The sequence below is a fragment of the Nanorana parkeri genome, unplaced genomic scaffold (assembly GCF_000935625.1).
Source record: "Nanorana parkeri isolate BGI_ZX_2015 unplaced genomic scaffold, ASM93562v1 scaffold372, whole genome shotgun sequence".
NCBI classification, from domain to species: Eukaryota; Metazoa; Chordata; class Amphibia; order Anura; family Dicroglossidae; genus Nanorana; species Nanorana parkeri.
Window position 1 is genome coordinate 962939 of NW_017306640.1, and position 19231 is coordinate 982169.

Here is a 19231-nt window from a genome sequence, read left to right on the forward strand (position 1 = left end):
ACCAAACAGCACCGAAGCCCTAAAGGTGATAGGTAAACTACATTTGTTAACATTGACTTCACCGTAAAATCCATCATTTGAAATAATTTGTATATTTAATATTGTCTCATGAATACCTTATCCTGATACTTTGGACTACAACATGAGTGGAAAAGGGACAGTGAGATTGCCATAATCTCTGATACTTAGGGCTGGTTCACATTGGCCAATGCTGCAAATCAAAGACAAGTAAAAAAGTGTTGTTTTGTCTAGTTCCTGTTTACACTAATGTGGTCTGTTGATTTGTGTTGCAATAAAATGTTGCAGTGATCATTGTATCTCAGCACAGTGCATTATAACATGCTCCAATGCATAGAATCCACATATAGGTTAAGAAAAAAAAAACCCAAGCACTGCAATGTGTTATAGCAGCGCAACCTTCATAATACACGGCAATGCACACACCTTGTGTGTTATACATTGCCATGTAATGTGGTGTGAGCCAACCCTTAATGAAATACAGAAACTATTTATCCAACAATTTTCTGCCTGGCTCCTTCAGTTTTTCCAGTTGAGATTTTTAGAGCTGGAATCAAACAGTGTATGACCAGCTTTACATAAGTTATCAGATCACATTAAATTGCAGCATAGATAGTTAAAGCAGATGTTGCAATTATCTCTTCTTCCCGGACATTGTAAATATCCACAAGCTTTGCTATGTTACACATATTTTACTGTCATTATTTATAGGTTGTCACTTACTGGAGAAGGCCTTGCGGGTTGCTAAGCGTCATGCTGCTTCCCTCTTTGACTATGCAGTTACAGGAGATGTAAGAATGTTGCTGGCAGTACAGCGCCACCTCGCTGCAGCTCAGGATGAAAACGGGGATAAGTAAGAATTGATTTTGTTGCTTTTATTGCTTTTTTCTTTCTTATTTTTCTACCTTCTTTTTACTTATTACTTTATGATAAATAACTGTTTTAAAATTAAAATCGTTTTACGCGCTTGATATCCAGTGTGTTGCTGGCATGATGCGAAGTTATACAAGTAAACCTGTTATAAGGGAACTGTGTAGGCTGACATGGTTTATATTTTCCTGGAAATGCTAGTTGCGTGTCTCTTTTGCTGACTTTTTAATAGTTTCTGAATCACTGACCAATTATGAAGATCAGGAAAGTCAGAGAAAAACCACTAGTCCTGGTCTTGTTCAGGTCCACTAATGCTAAAATTTGAAACAAGCAAGTCAGTGTGACAACCAAGCACCTGGTATCTTCAGAAGAAGAACTCAGCAAGGCATCCTCCATGTTTCCAATCTAACAGTTCCATTATGTTTGTTTTGTTTGCAGTGTCTTTCATCTTTCTGTTATTCACCTTCATGCTGAACTGGTTAGGATCTTTCTGGACATAACTTCAGGGATCATATGTGAGGATATCATCAATGTGCAAAATGATCTTTATCAGGTATGATGCATCTTTTCTGTCTGCTCAAATAAAGGAACACATCACTTAAATTGACGTGTAGCTGTAGCTAACCGGTACCCACATATAAGGCCCACTAGAGAAGGATCTTTGAAGTGTGTCTAAACCCAAGAAAATGAAAATAACCTGTTGTAGTTGACCAGTTGTTAAATGTGGTGGCTGCATTAGTTTTATAATTCAAGCTTCTTAATATTTTATGTTCACTTGATGATCCATCTAGTAAAGCAATTCCTGTTCCAGGGTGACGTTGTTCACACACTGTGCTGTATCTATAGAGGAGCAGCGGTTTCATACTGGGAGAGGAAGCGTTTTAGGAATACAGAACATCTCCCCCTCTCCATTACATAGAAGAAGGTGTTCTGTAGTCTACAGAGCTAAATTGAGGAGATAACAATGGATGGTGCACAGGACAGGGTGTGGATCTCTAGCAGGATCAACATGTATTGTTTCACTGTTTTTTTAACAAATATTAAAAACACTTTCAATGGCATATTTCACTGACCAAAAGGGAGCAAATAAGGTTTACACACACTTTAAAGTACAACTAAAGGCTCCTGTATAACAGTCTACGTAAGTGCCAAATCCAGTCACTATGTGCTGCACGAGCCTTATAAAGTAAACAAAAAACTTCCTTTACCTTAACTGACTGAGGCAAATCCTCCTTCAACTGCATTGATAATAAGAGTGCTGCAGCACATTTTTCTCTATGAGAGGCCATAGTTCTACTTTAACCTGGAAAACCCCTTAAGGGAAATTTCAAGTATAAAAATTACCAAAAAACCCTACCAGTATATCTAGATAATTTGTGCACTTTCTGTTCTTGAGTTGCTGTAGAAGCCCACAGTGAGGAAATAAATTCCTGCTTAATCTGGTCACACTATGTAATTTACCATATCCCTGGGCAGGATGCAATAGAAAACATGTCATTTATTTTTGAATAAGGAAACCCAATGAGCATTTCATTTTTTAATACATATACATAATATTGTTTTGAACAGCTGGAGAGTGGAAGAGTGTCCCTAAACTATGGCGTTATATAGCTATAACCGGACTTTTTCTGTACATTGAAATTGTTTCGCTGCTCATCCAGCAGCCTATTTAGTGAACTGTAGAAGCCACTGGATGAGTAGCGAAGGGTCTTCAGAGAAAGTCCAGTTGATTTTGATGCAGGGTAAGCTTTGGATAACCATTAAAAGTATTATTCAACATACAGGATTAAATACATATACAGTGAGATGGGGTAAACATAATTTAGGTGAAATACAGAAACTGGGAGGGGTTTGAGTTTATACATAACAATGATTTCTTTCTCATACATTGAGGGACACGGGAAGTCCTAAACCTTCGGGTTATACTGCTGTCTGCAGAAAGGGTATAACCCCTCCCACTTCTAGCATGCCTATGTTTGTTGCTAGTGCCATAGGAGGATGGGTCTTTTTTCAGCTCTGCTGTTTTAAAGACTAAGCTATGATTTTTCTAGCATTTTTTTTCTGTCAAGACCCTTCTGTACACTGCTGCTAGTTTTCCCCACCAAATTGCAGCTATTCAGCAAGGTCGTCCTTAGCCTGGCTTTTGGAGCATGCCTCATCCAGATCCGCCGAAGTGTTTCTTTTGCCGGGTGAGCCTTGGGCACTGGGTTCAATGTGGGCAGTTTCCAGACTGGTTTTGGCTCAGTTAGTTGCGCAGCGCCTTCAAGAGATCTAACTACTGCTGTCACTGACCCACAAATCAATGAGCGCTTAGAACAGTTGTCTGTGGCATTGAACTTTACCTGTGATGGCCTGTTAAAAACTTCCTGGCCTATTTCTCACATTAGTATCTTGTCAGTTTGTGCGCAGGGCCTTTTGACTAAAGTACTGGACTGAGGAACTTTCTTGCAAGAAGTGGATAGGGCTTTATGGTAGGCCCTGATTGCTATCATCAAGGATGCTTCTGGGGGCAGAAGCGTTTGACTTCCCCAGTGGAAGAATCCTAAGGAGTAGACTGCTTAACCATCTCTGTCCATCCCTACTTAGAAGCTTTCCTTTCATGTTAGTTTGCCCTTCCATATCGCAGCCCCCCAAGACTACTAAATACACTGACAACTCCTCCTCAATATATGTCTTTTGAATGTTTTAGCAACCCGGTTGTCTCAGGGCTGCATGGTCAAGTTTTCTTTCCTACTCTCTCCTCGTTTTCTAGCATCAGATCTCCCTGTCTCCCCTCTGTGGATTGCCAAACCTCTCCAGGCACTCTCCAATCTTCAGGACCAAGGGGTTATAGGCCCGGTCCCTATTTGATGTTTTATGGGATTACTCCTACATATTGTTTGAACTGTGTTTGCACTCAGCTTCTATGCTCTTATCCCGATCATCAGTCTGCTACCGCTGCCTTTGTCAGTGTGTGTTCTGTCTGCCTTCTGTATCCTGCACTGTTTTTAGGAATGGTTTGCTTTTCCTGATCTGACCATCAGCCTACTGACTATTCAACTGTCTGCTGTTTGGTCTGACCATCTGTTTGAGAACTTATACAACTCTAGCATCTGTCCTGCTTGTTAGTCAGCTTTCCCTGTTGATACAGTGTGTCCATGTAACAATAGCAACTGATGGCTAATATATTGTATGCTTCAGACTCATATATCAGATATTTGTTCTCCAGTTCTTGTAGTAAAGCCCAAGGAAACTGACCCAGTAGTTTTTAATATATTTTAATATGCAAAAATGCTACACACACAAACTAAAAATTCCAATCGAACAGGACTTTGTGGCGATTACGTGTTTTCAAGAAAAGGGATTCTGGTTGCAGTCTCTCGCAAAATGTGGCTTTTACTCGTCCTTTGTTCCAGTATCGACCTCCTTGGTCAATGTCCAATCATGAAGTCCTATCTATTGAACCTGGGCTACTGCTTTTATTCAGAAAAGTTGGTAGCCCACCTGTAAGTGTTGCCCTTAAAACTTGTATTGTCCTATGGCAGGTGTATCTCCCTGACCCTTTTGAGGCACTTATTTGAGTGAGATCAAACCTTCTAGAAAACTTAAGGTTTTCACATTTAAATTTTGTTTGTTTGTTTGTATGTGTGTCTGACAGAATCAATACATTTTCGTACAGAGATTCCATATTTATATATACTGTATATATATATATACTGTATATACAGAATTCACTGTATTCCGTATATATACAGAATACAAGTATGCATCACATTTTATAAACAAACAGTGTTTTATAGAAGAACTATATAAATCAGTTATAGTTAACTTACTGTTGTTAGGTGACAGCTGAAAAAGATCCCTGGTTATTAACCCTCCTTACTCAGTACAGAACATGGTTTATGCTAATAACCTCTTTCTACATTTGTAGACTCCTTTGCATTTGGCTGTCATCACTTGCCAATCTGATGTAGTTGAAGATATTCTGAAAGCAGGAGGAGATCCATTAATGTTAGACCGTAATGGGAATTCTGTCCTGCACCTTGCATGTAAAGAAGGAGATTCGACCACCCTCAGCATTCTTCTCAAACACCCAAAATTAACTGAGATTATTAACCTTCCCAACAATGATGGTAAGATCACAAGTATTATTACTGAAACGCAGCAGTACATTGTTTATACCAGATACATAAAAGTGACCCTGTCACCACAGTTAATGAAGCCTGAGCTGTAAAAGAAGATCATGTACAGTATACTTCTTTTTCCAGAGGTCTGTGTCTTCAAATGCTGCCTCTTTGTCCTGTAGTGACGAGCTGTTGAGAGAAAATACTGCATGCAGCAGCAGGAGCATGTATAATATACACACTTGGCCAGGGAGCAGCAAGGCTGCAGCAATTGAAGACACAGGCAGCTGGAAAGGTAAGTATGCAGCATCTTCTTTTACAATCCAGGATTTACGTTTACTTGACCCTGTGGTTATAGGTTCACTTTAATGTTTAAAAGGAAATGTTTTTTTTATCTATAGTGTAAAGAAATCACTTTTATATAAGTCATCTTTTATATATTAAAAGCCTTGTTCCTTGGTGTAGCTTGTAACCATTTTTGAGGGGACAGCCATAACGTATTTACTTCCTTTGTGCCCCCTTATCTCACTCCAAATCTTTCCCATTGAAAAGATTCTATACAGTCTTTAAAGATTGGTAGCTGCAGACTATTTGTGTTCTAGTCTGCCTAGGCATGGAGGTCAAGAGTGGCAGTGTTATTTTCTTTAAATTAAGACAATAAGGCGGTATTCTTTGCACCTAAATATTAAATCAATTTGGTAATGTTGACAGACACACTAATGTTTTATGTAGAGAATAAATTTTATTTTTTTATATGCGTGAATTTAATTTTAATTGCATATTTTGATGGAATAAGATATGTGAAATAATTCAGAAGTGGCGGCTAATATTTGCTGATTTTTCTGGGTTTGGTTATTGGCACGTGTCCTGGTCATGCACGCTAGTATTACAATAATCAGTAGTGCTGATTTTGGTAGTGGAGTGTGGGTTTTCCTTGGTTATGAGTTATGCATGGGCTAATAAAGTTTGTTGCTCTCTACAAAATGTTACGTGAACTATTCATGTTTGTCCATGTATCTAAAGCAAATGAAAATGCTGCACAAACCATAACAGCTTTTTGTTCATCACTAGGCTTATGCGCAGTCCATATTGCGGTGATGGCAAACAGCATGGGTTGCCTTAGACAGTTGATCTCAGCGTGGGTAGATGTGAATGCTCAGGAGCAAAAGTCTGGGAGAACCCCTTTGCATTTTGCTGTGGAACAAGACAACATCTCTCTAGCAGGCTGTCTTCTCCTTGAGGTGAGTCCTTATTTGATTTAACACCAAGTCAAAGCTGTACCTGGAGGTGTTTGCTTCCTAGGGTTTTATGATAACACTTGGCTGACCCAAAGCAGTTTAAATTGCATTCTGTTTTTAGCCTAAGTTGTGCATATTTTCTGCATTTCATGGTGAGTTTCCACATTACATTAGATAAAAAAGCTGACGAATTAGCTCTCTCCATAGATATGATTTATTAATTATCCAAAGGGCTCTTCAAAGTAACAAAATTAAAATCAAATTAAGTAAGGATATCAAATTAAAAACATGATGGGGCACTCAGTCGTCACATACAGATAGGTAAGCAGGTTACATGTGGAATAATGGGTCAGATAATGCCCAGGGTGCACAATCACTGTGCTGTTTTTCACAGAAAACTTGAATAGGAACTCCCACATGTAGCTATAAAACCCTTTATTGCAGGGGTGCCCATAAGGTCGATCGCGATCTACCAGTGATCGCAATGTCCTCTCCTCCCTCCGTGGGGCTTCTATGGATCTCGGCTTCTAAGGCCGAGCAGTGAGGAGAGAGAGAGACGCTCGGCCAGGATCTGACAGCTGGCGCCTCTCTCTCTCCTCACCGCTCGGCCTTAGTTCTGTGACAGCGGCTCCATCCTCTGTCCTTCTTTCACTTCTCGTTGGATCCCCCGCTGCCTTTGCACAGAGGAGAAGTAGGCTGCCTCCAGGTACACCTACATTCAATTTATCGACTTCATTAATATGCTCACACTTGGAGACTCATTTAAATAGAGTTAGGACCACACTTTGCAGAAGTGCCTTGACAGAGCAGTGTGGCTTCTACATATTTTTGGCAAAAAGGTTTGTGCAACTAAAACCTCTGCTTTTAACGCAATCTGTTAACAGGGTAATTTGTTTTGTTGCAGGCTAGCTGGCATGTGTGCTGGGGACTTTTTTGTGTTTTGTATTGTTGTAAGCCTTCCCATGTGCACCCTGCTACAAAGGCTGGCTATAAATGTATGCGGTTACCATATTTTTCTAGTTTGCTTAACAGGTTAATCTCACTGTTCATGCTATTACTTATTTGCGTTGTTTGTACTGTGTTTGTATTCTGCTTGTCTATGAATATCTCGATTATCAGCCTGCTATTGCTGCAACTGTCCCATTCTGGGACCTGACCTCTATTCACAAATTGTTTGTTTGTGCCTGTTCTGACCATTAGGATGCTGGCTCTAATATGCTCCACACTCACAATCTGACAGTCACTATTATTTGCTCTTGGCATGTGCATTATGTATTGACTCCACACTTGGCAGCTACCATCATAAAAGCTCCAGAGCTGGCAGCCTACCAGCATCTTGTTTCAACAACATGGGTCTCCTGCCCACTACCAGTTGCTATTATATTTTGGATACAAATTGATACTTTATAGGGATCCTGAATGTTTTTAACCTTTAGGGAGAATAAAGAGACTTTTATGACCACATACGGGAGTTTGTGATTAAAGCTAACAGCTGTATGAGTACCTCTGTAGCAGTGCAATAGCTCAATGGGTAGCTTTTCCAAGGTCAAAAATTCCTTTGACATTATATATGAAATATAACTATTCTTGCTTTTTCTATCTACCATAAAAGCAGTTTTGAAAATAAAGAAACTTCTGTTGTTATCAGTGGGGTGTGGTTGCATTGCCTGTTTTCTTCTTTTCCTTCAGTATTGCTTCCTTCCCACAGGGAGATGCATGTGTAGATAGCACAACGTATGATGGAAGCACCCCTCTTCATATAGCAGCTGGCAGAGGCTCTACAAAACTCACAGCTCTCTTAAAAGCAGCAGGTATGCCGACATCAAGATTTGACCCTCTAATATCATTTTGTTGCTTGTGGATTGGACAATGTGTTTTATGTACGGATACCAGGGCCTCATTTATAAAGGTGGTAGAGATAAAAAGAAAAACTATATTAGTGTGTAGAAACCATTCACATTTTAATTCACCATTTTCCTATCCAGGATTAAACCTGTTGAGTGGCTGTGTTACATTTTAAACAATTTTTTCTGATATGTATAAGTACATAGTCCCAACAGATCTGGATAAATTAGCACATCTGTAATATATGTACACTGCTTTTTTGCCGTTCCATAATTCAGAGTAAGCAGTTGAATATGTATTTGATTCTCCATATATTGGTATCGAAGATCCAACAGAAGGAGAGTTAGATAGGTTTCACTGCTACTCAAAAGAAAGCCAGACAGGGTTGGTCACTACAGCAGACAGAAAGCCTCCTGAAGGAATTTTAGGCTAGTGATATAACCAAACAAACATGTTAATCCATTTTTGGTCGATTAGCTCCTGAATATTTCCGATTTTTTAAATTTATACATGTTACCTAATGTGATCTACTGTTTAATATGCCATATTGGTAATTACTGTCTTATAAAATAAATGGCACACATATTTTTATTATCATATCATTATTGAACAAATGGTTCAAAAAAGCAAGCATCATCTTGGATAATTACATCTTTAAAGGGGTGTGATTGAAGTTGGGGTGTTCCATTCAGTTTATGTGTTGATGTGAACTGCTCTCTTGATATATTATGATTACATGTACTTCAAAACAACATAATGACCTATGACCAGTAGATAGTTGCAAAGGAATTCATAAATTCTGAGCCATCATTAGTCTACAGTCAAGCAGATCCGTTACAAATCATTTACAAATGGAAGAAATTCACCATTGCCACCAACTGTAGAAGCGGGGATTCAATAAAAATCAGGGCACACTATACAGTCATCAGACAGATGGCTATGATTGGAATCCAATATCTATCAATCTGCTGGAATTTGTTGCACTTGATAACATTTGTGTCCTTCATAAGAAAAATACTGAACAAGATTGATGATCATGGGAGATTGCCATAGAAGAAACCAATGCTCTTAGTCTTAAAAAAAAAACATATTCTCCAACATTGATGGAGTAATGTTCTGTGGACAGATGGTAGAGAAATTAATTATTCAGGTTCGTTTGGAGAAAATAAAACTCTACAAAAGGAGCACCAACTCATGCAGACTGTGAGCTATGGTCGTTGATGTATAATGACGTGTTGCTGCTTTGCTGCCTTAGGTCCTGAATAGCTCACTATCTCTGAAGAGCTAATGAATACTAAGAAGTATCAGTAGAATGTCAAGGCTTCTGTCTGTAAATCTGAATCCAAGAGATGTTGTGCCATGCAATATGATGCAATCTAAAACACAGGTGTAAATCAACAACAAAGTAACTCATACAGAAGAAATGCCAATGTTATATTGGCCAAGTCAGAGTACAGACCTTAGTCCCAAAGTTCATTCATTAAATCTTTACATTTAAAAAATAATGAATTATAGTAGCTTGTATAATGAAATGGGACCCAATGTCTCCTAACCACTTCACATGTCTGAATGGCTGCTACAGAAAGCATTTGGATGTAGTTAGCACCAGGAAAGGAAGCTCCGCTAACTGCTGGATGAAAGGCTTACACAGGTTTTCCATCAATGAAAGTTACTGCACAACCATTCTTTCAATAAAATTACTAAATTATGTTGCTTGTGGGGTTTGTTAAAAATGACTGTGATTCTTGTTTTCTTGCTATAAGGCGCAGACTCATTCATTGAAAACTGTGAACCACTGTACAACGGTGAGGACATGGATGAGAATGATATAGATGAAGGCATTGTTCCTGGCACAAAACCAACAGACATGGCAATCAACGATAAGGTTAGCTGCTGCAGCCCTTCGGTTATTTGCATTAGATAGTTCCCATTTATCAGTGGACATTTCTCTCAATACACCACGCAAATTTTTATTTGCAATATCGGATTTGTGGCTAAATAAACCGCATTGACTTAACTAGCATTGACCTGACTTAACAAAAAGGCCACCCTGGTGTTCACTAAAATGTCAATGTTATGCACCTTGCCATTGGACTTGTTTGTACTCGGGTGTGCTTGTCTTGAGTTACTTGAAGATAATCTAATTTAGAATACAGATATTCTGTGTTTGCAGATGACACCAAGTTATGTAGTGGAATACAGTCGTTACAGGATGTCTCCATCCTACAAGCAGATCTGAATGCACTGTGTGATTGGGCATCTATTTGGCAAATGAGGTTTAATGTCGATAAATGTAAAGTTCTGCACTTGGGGACTAAAAAAATGCATGCGTCATACACTCTAGGGGAGGGGTATGTTTGGGGGAGTCAATGATGGAGACAGATCTGGGTGTTCTGGTAGATCATAGACTCAATAATAGCATGCAATGTCAAGCTGCAGTTTCTAAAGCAAGCAAAATACTTTCTTGTATTAAAAGGGGTCTAGACTCCAGAGATAGAGACACAATCCTGCCCCTGTACAAAGCATTAGTAAGACCTCATCTGGAATATGCAGTTCAGTTTTGGGCTCCAGTTCACAAAAAGGATGTTGTGGAACTGGAGAAAGTGCAGCGAAGGGCAACTAAACTCATAAGAGGCACGGAGGAGCTCAGCTATGAGGAAAGATTAACTGACCTGAATTTGTTCTCTCTGGAGAAGAGGCGATTAAGGGGGGACATGATCACCATGTATAAATAAATGGTCCATATAAAGAGCTTGGTGCCAAATAATTCACGTTAAGGTCACTGCAAAGGACAAGGGGGCACCCTTTGCGTCTGGAGGAAAAGAGGTTTAATCTTTGCATACGGAAAGGATTCTTCACAGTTAGAGCTGTGAAAATGTGGAATAGACTCCCCCAGGAGCTAGTTCAGTTAATTGTTTTAAAACAAATCTGGATGTATTTCTAAATGCACAGAATATTACTGGATATTGAGTTCTTATAAGTATATTAAGCATCAGAGATTGTTGATCCAGGCAATATCCGATTGCCTTATGGGATCAGGAAGGATTTTTTTCCCCTGTTGGAGCAAATTGAATCATGCGTTATAGGTTTTTTTATTGCCTTCCTCTGGATCAACAGGGGGTAGCTGTGGGCATAGGGTTCAGTTTAGGCTTTTTTTCTTTTTTTTCTCATATCTCTATAGGTTGAACTCGATCAACATGTGTCTTATTTCAACCTGACTAACTATGTAACTATAAAAGATAGGTTTCCTTTTCAAGCAGATGGAAAGTGCTATAAAAGTAGTAGTGCATACCACAGCTGCATTCATTATAGAGATTATTTCCCAAATAGCCCAAGGCATGTATGTCCAAATGCAACCAAGCTCAAGAACAATGCAGCACTCAGTGTGTCATGTACTTTAAAGTGAACCTATGGTATTGCCTATGCAGACCATTTCACTTTAATGCCCCAGTAGCTGCCATACACTATGTGAATATCAGCCAGTTGATAATATACAATTCTTGTCTTTTTTCTATTTTGCAGGTGCTGGAAATACTGCATGGAAAGCCATACTCAGCAGAATTTTCACCGGACTCCTTACAAGGTATATTACTTGACCTCCATCCAGGGTTAATCATTTTCAGAGTTATGTCAGAGACTTTAAGTACATGCCAAATAGAGTTGATCATCAACTGATGGTAAAAATCCAGTAAACTAAAAACACAAATTTATTTTAAGGGAAACCAATACCAATGTACTATATATAGGTAGTGAAAATGATTTAAAGTATACCTATGCTTTGACCATGCAGGATAAAGCAACAGGTTCATTTTAATTTCCTCCCTCCCCAGCTGCACATGTTCTCTTTTCAATTTCTCCCCTCCTCTCTTGAAGCTCAATGCCAGAACTCGGCAGCCAGTTAACAAGCACCAGTGCTGTCACATGGAATAGAGGGGAATAAGTTACATACGGCCCATACCTAGAAGTACTAGCTATTTTTCATTACTCCTGGCAGGGGATTTAAGGGAAGGTAAGTGTGTGTAGTTGGGGAGGGCTGCAGCTAAGTAAACCTCTTGCTTTGACCTACATCTCTCCAAACAAATCCTTGATTGCCTAGGGCGCCCCTAAACCTGGGACGTTATGTTGTGTAATATGTAATGGCTGAGCTCTGGGCCACACCAATCTGCATCTCATTATTGGCACATTAGAGTGAAATGCAGCCTCGCTAATCAATAGTGAGGTTCAGAAGGAGCATACCAGAGCTCCACTTACTGTAGATTCAGATACTGTGGCTCTCTAGTATCAGAGACATTTACTGCTTCATCCAGGGTGAGAATGCGTAATACTAGGAATGCACCGAAATGAAATTTTTAGACCGAAACCAAAATTTGTCAGGCTGAAACCAAAACCGAAAACTACTTTTTTTCCAACCTTTTTAAAGATGTTTAAATTATTTTTTCGTTTATTTATTTCTATTATTTTTTAGATTTTTACTTTACTGTTAGGGGATTTGGGGAAATATTAGGGGTCTAAAGAGAACCCTGATATGTCCCTTTTTAAAATAGAAAAGAGATTGATGACACAGTGTCCTAAATTTCTTTTTCGACAGCCTCTGTTATGAATGAACAGGAAGCCTCCATACTGAGTGCTCCTGTCCATTCATAAACTGTTACAATGTCCACAATTATGAATGGACAGGAAATGATGTAGAGCACTTCCTGATCATTCATAAATGGGGACACAGTAAGTTTACTATGTCCTCAGTTATTTACAAACATTCAGTTTGTGTTCAAGAGTGTTTGTACTCTGCTCTCCATCCTGACTGCTCCACCTCTCACAGGAGGCCAAGCGGAGCAGTGCGGGAGGAGAGCTCAGTATCCCACGACTGCTGACAGCTCTCTTTCCCAGAACCACCCCAATTGGCCTCCTGACAGCTTCTTTCCTCTCCGCTGTGCGCTGGCAGCTGGATCAGCTCTGTGTCCCCTTTGATCCCCGCTGGAGGGGACACAGACTGGTGCCCAGCAGGGAGGAGAGAAGCTAGGAATATACCACATTTTCAGCCGTTTTGTTAATAATGGCATCTTGCCCATACTACCATTTTCGGTCAAAGTGTTTCGGTGGCCGAAATTTCGGTGCACCCCTACTTAATACATTAGTATATTTAGTTATATTTTTGGGTCATTTGCAAGGTTACATAATCTAATTACCCCAGGGAGGGGCACAATGCTAATCCAGTATATTTATGTAGGAGACATGAAAGACCTGAGTGAGGAGACGAAACAGAAGCTGTATACATTGTTAGAAAGTGAAGACGCAGACAAGAACTGGTCCACTTTGGCACAAAACCTTGGTCTGGGAATACTGAACAATGCTTTCAGGTTAAGTCATCATCCTTCCAAAACCTTACTGGACAATTTTGAGGTAAGAGACATTTTGCACAGTGAGATTTTCTCGTTCTATGGGGAATAGTGATAGACTCTTCACATAAGTGCCCGAGTGGTTGAGAGATTCAGTATAGTGTAATTGATTGATACCAGCACATGTTAAATTGCTTATAGATATGAGATAACAGTTAGCATATCCAGTTGGGCATAGGCTCATAATTTCATGACTAACATGGGGCTGGCCGCCATTGTTGTCAGAAATGTAGGGATTGGACAGGACAGGCCAGGCAGTGTTCTAATTTCCCTTATAGATTACATGGGAAAGAAATAAACTCCCTGTATGGATGTCAGATATTTCTGCTCCCCCATGTAATTGGCCTGATATTCCTCTGAAGAACCCACCAGTGGAATGTGGATGATACCCAGAACTGTTTTATTAACAGTCTTCCAGCTCCAGCTCAAACCTACAAATCATTATTATATCCTAATAAAGCTAAGCTTCACGTTAAATGACCGCCATCAAACACTTGCTCGCAGAAGTGCTCACCGACTTCTTATGATCACACACACTTACAGATTGGTCATATGGCATTAATGTGAGACTCCTCAACCCACTTCTCTGGTGGTGGTCATTTAATGTGAAGCACAGCTTTATTCGGATCTGAAACACAAAACTGTTTTAAGTAGAATAAGCTTTTATTATTCACACCTAGTACCTTATACATTACAGACTAAATTGATGAACTAAATAATATGGGACAAGGTTTGGACTCAAGTTTATCTTCCTGTACTACCTATTTTATGAAAACAGGGGCAAATTGTTACCAGAGCCAACAATCACATTTCGTTTATCAAGTTTAATCTGGTTGTTAACACAACAGCTTCAGTTTTATTTGTACTATTTGTTCAAGAAATCGCATATTAAAGTAGAACAAAAGGCTCCTGTATAACAGTCTATACAAGCAGTGGCGTAAAAATCGTCCAGGCGGCCGCTATGGCGCCCGGGCACAGGGGGGCCCGGCCAGGGCCACCCTCTGATGCCGTGTGGGCTGCCTAACCAAATTGAATGCTACGTGATGCCCAATCCCCATAAAGTTAACAAAACCTTATTTTGACTTCCCAGCCTGAGCCAAACCCTCCTTTATTGTGTCTCACACACTCTTACTCCCAGACACTGCAGCTGACAGTAGGAGGGATTCAGCACAGCAACAATGACAGTGCTGTCAATCTAGAAATCAGTGGACAGGAGTAGGACTGGCCAAGTGCTGATTGACAAGCTACAGACTTATAAAATCAGCAGAGACAATACTGATAGCCACGTCCCCTACAAAGTTTTTTTCATCCTATTGTAGAACAAACAGGCACAGTCTGCATGAGAGTGGTAACTATGCTCCGAATTTAGGAGCAGTGCAGCATCGTTGCCACACAATCACAGGAAGCTGCATTAGTGGGAATTCACTGGCAGAATCAAACTATAGTTGTGGGACTGTGCAGGCAGACTAAGAGAATACTGTAAGGGTGCGCTTACAATCAAGTGCTGCCCCACATATTTTTTCATAACTTTCCTTCAAGAGATTTTGTTTTGCTGTAAAACATAAGATTATAACTGTTAACCAAATACCTTCTTCCAAAATCTTCATCCTGTGTATGTTAATCTCAAGTTTACACATTGCAATGAATGCGGGAGCACCAGTGTCAGCAAAGGTTGAGATTTCTTTATGTGACAGGTATGTTTTGTTCTTCTGGCAGGTATCTGGTGGGACAGTGTCCGAACTTCTCGCTGCCTTAAAAGTGATGTCATTCACAGAAGCTATTGAAATCATTGAAAAGTCACAGCCAGCCCTCTCTGCCAGATCCCGAGAGGATGATCCTTCTTCTGCTGAGATCTCACAGGAACAAGGTGATTGTTGTATGAATATTAGGGAAAATCTCATTCAGAGGTCAGACGAGTTTATATTTAGTGGACAATGTATTTGTGTGAAAGCTAAACATAGGAAACCGCAATGAGTAGCTTTGTAAGGTAAATGCACTGTCTTGATTTAGGAACATACTGTATGTGTTTGTGGCTGTTGTAATGACAGCTCAAAAACACAAACTCTACAGAGTTCTCTACAAAGAGAAGGTAATTTATAATTATTAGCTCCATCTACTGTAAAACTAAACAAAGTAAGTGTTACAAGCAGTGCAAGAGTTAGCCGCAACAACAGTACAGCTTCTATTTTTTGTTTTCATCTGGCCACTTGGAGGTTAAATGTAAATTGCAGAGGAGGAAGTGAAGGAAACACTTATGCAAGATTTGTAAATGAAGCCACCATCTCTCCTTCCTCTCTGGACTGAAAAGTGATCACCGATAACAGAGTATTTCCTTCTTTGAACTTTCATAGCTATATTACTATTACATAAGCCTGTATGAACAGGTGCATCTTTTGTAAACACTATAATGCGATGTTGGCCTGAATGGGATTACAGTTTAATTACTAAAGCATTTAAACAAGGAAAGAAATACAACTGCATAGTAAAACATATCCAGCAGAGATCGAGCCAAACGAAAGTCCTACCCATACAAGCATACACGCTATAGAAGAAAGGCATGGAAACAAGGATGAAAACATACTAGTAGTCTATGGCTGAATAAAAGGAATAGATAAGGCTAGATATACTAGTATAATTAATGGTCTGGAGCAGGGACCAGCAACCTTTTCTACATTTGGGGGGTGATAACACTTCTGTCAAACATATTGCTGGGAGAATGCTGTTCGCACGGCCCTACTGCCATGACTTGGTGCTGAGGAGCATGGGAAATTCTGTATAATACATAGCTTGGAGGAAGATATACAGCCCAAGTGTCATGTTCAAAAGCATCAGACAACCATTGTGCCAGTAATCTTAGCTTGTTTTCAATGTTTTCACTTAGTTGTACAGATAATGGCAGGTTAATTATATGACAATTCATTAGTTTAACTTACTATTAGCAGTACAAAAATGGGTGCAAAAATTGATTAACTGGTGCACACAAAAAACATGTTCATGGAATGCACTTCAGACTAGCCCCAATGCATGCACTTCACACCTCAGATCTGCCCTAATATAGACCTCAGATCAGCCCCAGTGAATGCACTTCTCACCTCACCTCAGATTAGGGAGCAACAATTAAGTGATAAGCAATGTCATTATGAGTTGTAGTATTTAAGTGTCTGAGAACTAAGGCTGTTACATGGAGCATTAGCTGAATAGCAGACTAGAATGTCATTCTTTTAATATAAGCATACAAAAATTATTATTTTTATAGCAGCTTCAGCTGGGAGAATCTAATACAACATTTACTGTGCCCTTATTTTCTGTTATTATTACATTGTAATATATAATTAAATAATTATACAGCACACCCTAATGCAGAATCAGTGGAAGCCCTGAGCTTGTTCTCCTGCTCTCAGGTGGCCAGTGCAGGCTTTCAGGTGGTCCGTGGGGCTCTCATGCGGTCAGTGCGGGCTCTCAGGTGTTCAGTGGGGCTCTAAGGTGGTCAGTGCGGGCTCATACCAGGGGTCCAGAGACACTCACTGGCAGCTGCAGGCGCAGCAGAAACAGCTCTCTAATCAGGAGGCCACTCGAGAGGCCCCAGTGAGCAGCCTTCTAATATACCTGGTTAAAAGACCACCTCTGCCTGGTTGTAGCCAGCCCAAATTGCCGTCTGGCATACCGAGGCTATCCTTGGCCAACCGGGCCTATTTTCAGGGGCAGGCCTGGAGCAGGAGCTGCGGACCAGTTTCTAACAGGCCATTGACCGGTACAAGGGGTTAGGGGTCATTATGACACTGACTGCCTCACACTAACACAAGGTCAGGACTGGCTATGGTATAAACAAACTGCAGGAGGTAGGACCTATGGAGAGCAGTGACGTGCGGTACCTCTTTTTCCGGGTGAGGCTTTCCCCAGCACGTCCCTCCGCCGCCGCCTGCAGCCCCTCCCCCTGCTGACAAAAGCCCCGCCCCCGTCGCCAGATGAAGCTGCGATCAGTCTATGACAGGTTACAAAGCGGGGAGGATTTCCCTGCTGTGTAACCTGTTAGATGCAAATCTGAATGGAGAAAAAGCTGTCAGCTTCAGACTTGAAGCTGACAGCTTTTTCCTCCATAATTCTAGGTGAGGCTCTGCCTCCCCTGACCGCATGTCCCCGATGGAGAGTCTACTTGACCTTTTCCTAATGCAGATGTCACTTGTGAGGGAGTTAGAGAGGGGTGGCAGTTATCTTAAATTACATTCCAACAGGGGGGGTGTGGATGTATTTGCCTGTCCATCCCTTATAGCCCGAAATCCTCACCATGGTATGATCTACTTCCTGCCTGTGATGGCCCTGGCTAAAGGATATATATAATGACATTTAATAAAATGTGCAATGATAATAATTTTATACAATAATGGCCTTTATAGGAAAGTTGTATTCATGTTATTTTGTCCATTATGTGCAGTATGATAAGTAAATATTTTCATATTCTTTTATTTTTATTTTTCATAGATAATCATAGAGGACCATCTGATGAGTACAAGCAACAGTATAATGAAAGTATGTGCGACAGTGGAGTGGAGACATCCTTCAAGAAGCTGAGCCTTTCATATTGTGAACTGCAGAAAGCAGAGAGTGAACACTCGGCCCCTCTATCTCAACTTATCTGCAACAACTGATGAGCACACAGCAAAGACTATGCTTCTAGGCGTATTTATAGTGTGGTAATACACTGGTTTCACAAGGAGTATCAGGCTCACATACGTTACACAACGCATGCCAGAGAGGTGAGAAAAGACTGGTGTGAATGAAATGTAACGACTAAAGGTGTTATACAAACACCATGATACAGGTGCAGAACTAGCCATAGCAGACCACTCCACTGCTATGGGTATCCATAGTGTCTGATGACATAATAAATTATATAGCCAGACATAGCACTTGACAGATAAACATGAATGTAAATATACTCCAAGCTCCTGAATGTGGTAGGTTCATACACTGCAGTTTTAGTTACTGTTGTCAGTAGGCCTTTGTAGTGGGATTACCTTTAAGCTGCAAGTAGGAGGGCCTGCTAACACCGTAGTAACCTTGCTGTGGAGCCCCCTTGGATATATAGTGGCATCCTTTCCCCACAATGATACACAGTATAGAAAACTAAAACCAAAGAGATGGGTGTCTCACGCAGACTTCCAATTTGCACTTACTAATTTAATAGGCCATTGGATTTTTTTGGCCGCTTATTGAAAGATTTGTTGAATCTTATTGGGTGTTGCACATAATGTACAAGTTAAAAAGTACAGACTATTCTGCATATTTTTTACAGTTGTGAGTAGAAGATATTGAACAATAACAAGTATTTACACATTGCTGTGGGTTAAATGTCATGCTTAGTAATCATGTTTTATTTTAATACAGTATAAATATTATATATTTTAAGTAATGTCTTTTTTTATTGTGCCTTTTGTAATAAAACAATAAAGGCAAGAAATGGTTGTCCATATTTCTGAGCACGTTCTTTTCTTTTTTTCTAATACCGCATGCTTTTCATGTACAACTCTCAACAATATTAAGTTCAAGACAATCATAATAGTCATTTCCCATTGGGCTTATTTTAGGGTAGACCGTGTATAGCTCTTCAGTTATCACTGTTATTTCTTATTGGTTCCCATTTGTATTAGACCTCAAAATCTGGAGATGCATATATGAGAATAAAAGGAAATACGGTATATTCTAGTTTCCCATTTGGAGTGTTCAGACACAAATATTATCACATGGATTCTCAGACATTAAC

General features: G+C 40.0%; 1 protein-coding gene across 1 annotated transcript in view; it reads left to right on the top strand.

The window, feature by feature from the left end:
* NFKB1 (nuclear factor kappa B subunit 1) overlaps positions 1-18540 on the top strand; it is a 102562-nt gene extending 84022 nt beyond the window's left edge. The window contains exons 15-24 of the mRNA XM_018558987.1: positions 730-871; positions 1327-1441; positions 4799-5000; positions 6063-6232; positions 7938-8040; positions 9838-9959; positions 11597-11657; positions 13302-13474; positions 15187-15337; positions 17950-18540. Of these exons, the coding sequence (XP_018414489.1) occupies positions 730-871; positions 1327-1441; positions 4799-5000; positions 6063-6232; positions 7938-8040; positions 9838-9959; positions 11597-11657; positions 13302-13474; positions 15187-15337; positions 17950-18116 (1406 nt within the window). The 3' untranslated portion in view covers positions 18117-18540. The remainder of the gene's footprint in view (positions 1-729; positions 872-1326; positions 1442-4798; positions 5001-6062; positions 6233-7937; positions 8041-9837; positions 9960-11596; positions 11658-13301; positions 13475-15186; positions 15338-17949) is intronic.
* The last annotated feature ends 691 nt before the right edge of the window (positions 18541-19231 follow it).